General features: G+C 52.6%; 1 protein-coding gene across 1 annotated transcript; it reads right to left on the minus strand.

Annotated features, from left to right (window-relative positions):
- Window positions 1-2,122: 2,122 nt before the first annotated feature.
- ORAI3 (ORAI calcium release-activated calcium modulator 3) lies at window positions 2,123-7,642 on the minus strand. The gene is made up of 2 exons (XM_003998645.6): window positions 6,975-7,642; window positions 2,123-3,615 (listed from the first exon to the last, which is right to left on the minus strand). The coding sequence occupies exons 1-2, from the start codon at window positions 7,200-7,202 to the stop codon at window positions 2,956-2,958; spliced, it is 888 nt and encodes a 295-aa protein (XP_003998694.1). The 5' UTR covers window positions 7,203-7,642; the 3' UTR covers window positions 2,123-2,955.
- Between the last annotated feature and the right edge of the window lie 159 nt (window positions 7,643-7,801).

The following is a 7,801-nucleotide window of genomic DNA, read 5'->3' on the forward strand; positions in this document are numbered from 1 at the left end:
GAGGGGAGGAGGCCAGCCAGAGCTGGGGAGATTTGAGTGGCGCGTTGAACAGGCGCAGATTCGTCAGGCGGGCGGGGCGAATCGGTGGATGGGATGCGCGCTCCTTTGCTCTTCTTTCCTGCCCCTTCCTTGTGCGGCCAAAGGCCTGAAAGGCTGCAGATTCGCCACAGGTCCTGTGGTCCTGGCCTCAGCTGTCGCCTCCCTTCACCCGCCTTGGTGGAGTCAAGAAAATAATGCCTGGTTAGCCAAGCCCCGTTGGCAGAGTTGGCCACTTTTCCCGGATCTTTCTTACTAGCAGAGCTTGGGGAATGCCCAATTTCGACCCCGGAGAAATGGCTACAGCCCAAAGCTGCTCTCGGAGGCCGATGAGAATTTCCAGCCTGGTATAGAGAGGCCCAAGTAATTCTGAAGAGCTGGCCTAGCGAATCTGCGGATCCTCCTGTGGGCGGAGCCAACGCGCGGCGCGCAGAGGGCGTGGCCAGGGCGTGTAAAGCCCGGCGTCGCGGGGGCGCTTCCTGTAGGACCCACCGAAACCGTGCGGGCTGGGAGGGGCGCCTAGGAGATGGAAAAATACAACTAACAGCGGTGACTCAGGCCGTTTGCCTGGTGTCGCACACAATGCCGGGAACGTTTTCCTTTCGCTGTCCCCTTGGGCCCCAGCTGTTTCAGATGCCCATTTGACAGATTGGGAGACTGAGGCCGCAGAAGGTGCCGCATTTTACCTATAATCGAGCCGCCATTCGTAATTAAATTCGAGGCTGCCTCAAAGTTCTGTGAAAAGTCTTGGGGGGCATAAAGGTCTTAGAACAGGTCTCGTGAAAAATAAACTAGTACCTACTGGAGCTTGGCTGGGCTGGTCGATTCTCCAAGCACCATGCTCCCAGTGCCCTCAGCTTGGAGCCGGGGCGGGGGGCTATTCTTACGTGGTCCCACCGCTGGAGGGCAGCACCAGCCCAGGCGCTAACGTCGCCGAGGCTGGGGACCCTTTTATTTCGCTTGGACGCAGGGCATCCTGGTTTCTGGGTAACCGCACTCTCAGAAGGACCCCCTGCTTGAGCTGAGGATGCTCTAGGTTTCAGACATCTCTGCCTACATTCGTTCCTCCTTGTGTGACCTTGGGCAAGCCACTGACCTCTCAAAATTTAAGATTCTTCCTCTGAAAAATGGATGTTCATTCCTGTCTCACAGGAATGTTATAGCAGTCAGAACAGTAAAGGAGGGGTGCCTGGGTGGCTCAGTCAGTTAAGCTTCTGACTTCCGCTCGGGTCATGATCTTGCGTTTCATGAGTTCGAGTCCTGCATAGGGCTCTCTGCTGTCAGTGTGGAACCCCCCTTTCGGTCCTCTGTCCCTCTCCCTCTCTGCCGCTTCCCTGCTCAAGCTATCTCTCAAAAATAAATAAACATTAAAAAAAAAAAAAAGTGCGGGAAAGGACCCTGAGGCCTGGTTCATACAAATTCACAATTTTAAGTTACAGGAAAAGAGAAAAGAGGGACTGGACCAAGGTCTCATGCTAAGAATAGAGGAGCGAAGATTAGAGCCCCTTAAATTTTTGAGGAAAATTAGACTTACATGAAAGCCTAATTTTTATATGAAAGCACTGGTGATAAGAGCAGATTCCTTTCTCTTGTCCCAGTTGAAAGGTATTGATTGGCTTCTTATACCAGACAGAAGGAGATTTCCCATGGTATGGTAAAGGTAGTCCAAGTTTTCATTGCTTTGGGCAAGATCCTCCACTTTGTCGGGCCTGTTTCCTTATCTCTGAAATGGAAATGGTGAAGACTTGTCTCTTGAGGTCGTTGTGAGGGTTATATAAGATATCCTTGCTCCTAGTATGTAGTAGTCACTCAAGAAAGAAACTTACACTTTAGAAAGAAACTCTAAATCATCAATGGAAGAGATGGAGACCCAAGAACAAGAATGCAAAAATTTTAGCCTTGGAATAACTCAGTCTCCAAATCTGAAGATACTGGTCCCTGCCAGCACCAGAAGGGGATCATATCTGGAACCATTCTTCTGCACCCCGCCCCCCTCCAGGTACACCTGCTTCCACCTGGCTCTTAGGAGTAAGTCACCTGATCCCAAGGAGGCCCCCTCTTCACCCCATTCACAGCTACAGGGACATCTGTGAAACACATTTTATTATACAAAACAAGGTGCATCAAAAATTCAGTGTGAGAATAGCTCTGTATTCCAAGGGCTAGTGACTGGATCCTCTCCCTTAAAACCTCCCCACCCCAAACCCTTACTAGAGAGTCAGGTTGGGCACACAGGCCCTCAGTCTCCAAAGATCTCCAGCCCTGGCCCAGGAGAGTGAGAACCAGACGCAGAAGCTTAAGTGTGGGTCTAGGGCAGTGGGGCAGGCACTTGAACCTCCATAAATAGCGAGGCTCCTCCTAGGAAAGAGTGGACCTATGTCTGGGTTAGAAACACCCAAATCCTTCTCTTCAGCAACTAAAGCAAAAATGTGGAACCCATCAAAATCTGGAGATGGGGAAAAGCTTTCCCAAAATGCCAACCATAAAGTAGATTCTACAAAAATAAAGCAAGGGTTAGCTACCTTCTGAGGCGGCTGGGTGGGTGGGTGTGTAACCTCTGACTTCCACATCCTGTACAGGGTTAAGGTGTTAAGGGTCAGCACCAAAGGTCTGACCAGGGTCTCCCTGCCTCCCCTCTAGCTACATGAGACTTGGACTGAAGACCTTCTACTTCCTCCTCTGTTCCTCCCAGCCCAGATATAGACAGACTGGGATAGACTGACAGCGAGGAGAATCCCTGGGAATGTAAAAGCTGCCCCCGGGGCCCACCCCAAAGGACTCAGAAAGCAGGAGTCTGGTCTCTACCTGGGAGTGGCCACAGGAGTGGCTCCAGGCAGGGGCAAGGAATGGGGTCTGTGGACCTGGGTCCTCCTGCAGACCGGAGGGAGGCAGTGTTTACAGTAGTGGTTAACATCAGCCTCACACAGCCTGCAGCTCCCCCTGCAGGCGACTCAGCTCCTCTAACTCTTGCTTGTGGCGGTCTGTCTTATGTGCCACCAAGGAGCGATAGAAATGCAGGGCAAAGGCCACAAATACAAGCCCCACAGGTACCATGATTGCTGTGGAGGCCATAGCTGCTTGCCAGCCTGGTCCATGGGCTCCTCCACCAACACATGCTTGCCGGGGTGGGCAAGCCTCAGATGGCTCAGCCTGTGATGGGGCTACAGAAGTAAAGGATGGCTTGGAAGCTGGACTAAGGGAGGTGGTCACTGGTGACAGAGTCCCAGGCACCTGGGAGGCAGGTACCAAAGGGGCTGGTGTGCCCGAGGGTGCCCCAATGGGCACAAACTTGACCCAGCCAACCAGAACAACTTCAGCGAGGAAAAGGAAGGTGCCCAAGGCAGTGGAGAAGCCCCAGGCCAGCTCCACATAGCGGTGGAGTCGCTGGTGTGGAGACTGGTGGACAGAGTTGAGGTTGTGGATGTTGCTAACGGCTTCTATGTGGGGCAGCAGACAGGTGGAGACCATGAGTGCAAAGAGGTGCACAGCCACTAGCACGGTGGTGCAGGCACTAAAGGCCACCAGCAGGCCTGGCGGGTATTCGTGGTTGCTCTCCAGCTGTACCTCCACCATGGCCACCTGTGGGGACAGAGATGGATTGAGTGCCTATAACCTCTTTGGCAGTAGAGGGTTGTTTTACCTGTTGGTATACATTACCAAGGTATCCCTAGGACCTAGAACGGTGCCTGGCAGGAAGAAGGTGCTTAGTCTTTGTTGAGTGAATGAATTGGTAGCCTCGGTAAGGCTCTGTCCTTTTACTGGCTTTGGTTTCTGCACCTGGCTATTGAGAGAGCTGGATGACACATTTCTGGAAATCTTACCTTGTTATCACCTAGGGGTTAAAAAACAGATTCTGGAGCTGGGCCACCTGGGTTCACTCTCAGCTCTACAAGCTGACAAGTGACATATAGCTCTATGCCTTAATTTCCTCATCTGGAAAGTGGGGATTGATAATAATATCTACCTGCCTTACAGGGTTGTTGTGAAAATTAAATGAGATAATGTACACCAAGTAATAAGAATGGTATAAGGCACAGAGTAAGTGCTAGTTAATTGTGTTGTTATTATTAATTATTAACTGTTATTAACACTAGTGTTCTTAACACTGTCAATAGTGTTATTAACACTGAAGTCTGGGGTGCCTGGGTGGCTCAGTTGGTTAACTGGGTCATGATCTCATGGCTCATGGATTCGAGCTTCGCGTCGGGTTCTGTGCTGACAGCTCAGAGCCTGGAGCCTGCTTCAGATTCTGTGTCTCCCTCTCTCTCTGCATCTCCCCCACTTGCACTCTCTCTCTTCCTCTCAAAAAATAAACATTAAAAAAATTAAAAACAAAACAAAAAAACACCGAAGTCCAAGGCTAATGCCTGCAAATTGGTATACCATGAATCCAAGCCAGCTTTGCACATGTTTTGCCTGGCTCATACACTGTGTTTAAGGAATTAGGTTGAACTTTTAAAACTCTAGAGATTTCAGGGCACCTGGATGGCTCAGTCAGTTAGGCGTCCAGCTTTGGCTCAGGTCATGACCTCACGGCTTGAGTTTGAGCCCTGCATTGTGCTCTGTGCTGACAGCTCAGAGCCTGGAGCCTGCTTCAGATTCTGTGTCTCCCTCTCTCTCTGCCCCTCCCCTGATCATGCTGCCTCTCAAAAATAAATAAACATTAAAAAAAATTTTTTTTTTAACTCTAGAGATTTCATATAAATATCTCTATTTCTGGATCCTCTTGAAAATTTGGAAGATCTGGTTACACTAGGCCCACATTCCTGCATGGCAACTACCAGCTAGAATTGAGTCATGACTGCTCCCCTGCTCCCTTTAGACAGGTCATGGGGTCTCCTGATAGCCACAGTCCCCACCCAGCCAACTTGGAGTCCATATTAAACTGCCTGTCCTTTGCAAACATTTGCGCTGGTGATCCTGTTCTAGGCTTGTGTAAATTTGGATTCTAGAGCCAGACTACCTAAGTTCAAATTCTGCCACTTACTTGCTGTGGGATCCTGGGCAGGTGTCTTAACATCTCTGATCCTGTTTTCGCATCTGTAAAATGGCCATAGTAGTGGTACCTACTTCATAGAATAATAAACGTGATACACGTAAAAGCTCTAAGCACATTGCCTGGTACTGCATGACAGTGTAATACAATTTGTATGTTATTCTAACCCAGGCTACCCAGATACCAGAATCTGGATCTTTCCCCATGCCTAGTTCTTACAGGATCCATTATATTGCTCTGGGGCTGAGAGAAAGAAGGTACAGAACCTGGAAGGTGGTGGTAGGAAGACAAGGCTAAGTATTTTGGGAAATTGGGCCATGGTGAGTGTTAGCAGGTGTTTTCCACTGACAGTGATCTGGGCCAGGCCTAGTCCTGGTTTCTCCCAGAGCCTGACCCAGTCTTGCTCTCCCCTGGCCAGAGTGGGGCCAGTCTGCCCCCAGAACCTACTCATCTGGTCTTTTGATCCTGCAGAGAAGGTCCTGGTGCTTAAGCTGTCACTTCAGCAACATGCAAGTCCAGCAGCAGGCCAGATTGTCCCCTTGGGAACAGGCTGGACCATGGGATGGATGGGGGTGGGGGGCCTCTCTCAGCTAGGTCCAGGAAGTTGCTTCCTTCCCTCTACAGTCTGTACAGGAGAAAAAGAGCCACTTCACTGTCTCTAGCTGACCCCACATCAGGAAAACTGGACTGGCCTATGGATACTGGGTCCCTATACAGAAAATGATAGAACTCGGATGACCCTTAAGGGTAGACTTTTCCTCTCATCATTCAAATACATAGGCTATGGTAAAGAGAGAGACAGAGACTAACCCAAATCACCTAGTGTTGTTACTCCTCTATCCCCATGTCCGTATGTTCCTATGAAGACTCCCCACCAGCTTGCTTGCTTTTTCCTGTCGTGTTGGTGGGGAAACTCTGGACTGAGTCCAGTGATCCTGGGCCCTAGTTCATTCTGTATCCTTCATCTGCTGAGTGCTCTTGGCAGAGGCACTGCCCCATTCTGGGCCTTGGTTTCCATGCCTCTCCAATTAACAGACAGGCTGAGCCATCTCTGATGCGTGTCTTGTTCTGACATGCTGGGATCTAGAGTTTGATGACAAGAATCAGCTCATCCTGGGGCGGGTACTTGCAAGCTACAGAGAGGGCACCCTCCATGATCTGTTTCCCACTGGACTGCGAGAGGGAGGATGCCTGTCCAGGGTCACACAGCTGGCCACAGGCTGGGAGGAGCCAGGGTTTGTGTCTGCTGACTCCTCCTGACCCTGAGATTCCCTCAGTCCCATTTCCTCCACTGGGCCTGTTGCATCATCCTCCCACACCTGCAGTTTATCAGTTCCGAAATCACATATCAGCTTCCTAATCAGCTTCTTTCCCCAGCAGCTTCCTCACAGGCATCCTCTCTGCTCAGAGCTGTCCTGCGTTACACCAAGCACTCTTTGTGATTGCTAGGAACTGGCCACCCTCTTTGGGATGGGGCCACCTTCAGCTGGGTGACTACGTTTATTCATTTTTTTGTCTTTGACTCTCCCAGCCCTGTTTTTATAGCTCCCACCAAACTCTGATTTGCCTTTGAATCTCTCATGGTAACCTAGTAAGGACTTCTGCCTGGGACGTGCTCGTTTGGGACCTCTTTGCCCCACCCTTGCATATATATCGCCGTTGGTGATTTGTCTCCCCTCAGGACACCTTTCAGGCTTGTTTATCCTCCTTCTGGCCCGGTTTATGCTAGGGGTCTACTTACACACACACACACACACACACACACACACACACACTCAGAAAAAGGGACTGGAGTAGTCCCTTGGGACCTTGTTTGTACTCCTTTACCTCTTAAAAACCCCTTCCTCTGTCCCGTCTCCCGTGGGTACCCGTTTACTTCGTCCACGACCCCATGCCCCCATGTGCCTCACCCCCACCCTGTGCGCCCCTTCCCTCCCCTCACCATGGCGAAGCCCGAGAGCAGGGCAGACGTGCGGCTGGAGGCTTTGAGCTTGGCCCGGCTGAGGTAGAGGCGGCGCCAGCTGAGCGCCCGCAGCGAGTGCTGACTGGCCCCCATGAGGTCCAAGTAGCCCCGGTGCACGAACTCTCGGTACGTGGCCGAGCCCGCGGGGCTCTCGGCCTCCGGGTTCAGCGGGGCCTGTTCGCCCGCGTCCCCCTCGCCGCCCTTCATCCTGGGGGCTGCAGCACTGGGCGGGCTGGGCGGTCACGGGGGCCCCGAGTCGCCCTGGGGGCCCCAGGAGGGCAGGCCCCGGCCGGCAGAAGGCCCCATCCCACGGCGGGGCTAGCGGGGATGCGGGCGGCGGGCTCCCACGAAGAAGCGCCCAGGCGAAGCCGAAAGAGCAGGCGTCTGCAGCGAGACCTAGGGGCCGAAGCGGGACAGCAGAGGCCGAAACCGGAACTAGGACGGAGGCGGAGTCGGAGCGGCCACATGATGGGGTGGAGCCGGGGGACTGTGGGCCGAGATCCCGAGGGACCCCGCGACCCAAGGCCACTTCACTATCGCCCAGGTGCCGGAACCCCGAGGAGGCAAACGCCTAGCCCCAGCGTCTGACTTGGGGGTCCCCGAGCCCTGGACCATTGAGGCACACCTGGACACCCCCTAGATGTCCAGACCTCCAATCCCCTCCCCCCTAAATGATGAGCTGGCGAAAGGTAAACCTATCCACCTTTAGGGATCACAGGACGTCCGGCATCCTCAGGTCCGGGAAGCCTAGGGGACGCGAAGAACTCCCAGATCCATCCAAACAGCCCCCTTCGGGAGGCCCAAAG

Source organism: Felis catus, chromosome E3 (assembly GCF_018350175.1).
Source record: "Felis catus isolate Fca126 chromosome E3, F.catus_Fca126_mat1.0, whole genome shotgun sequence".
Classification (NCBI taxonomy): domain Eukaryota; kingdom Metazoa; phylum Chordata; class Mammalia; order Carnivora; family Felidae; genus Felis; species Felis catus.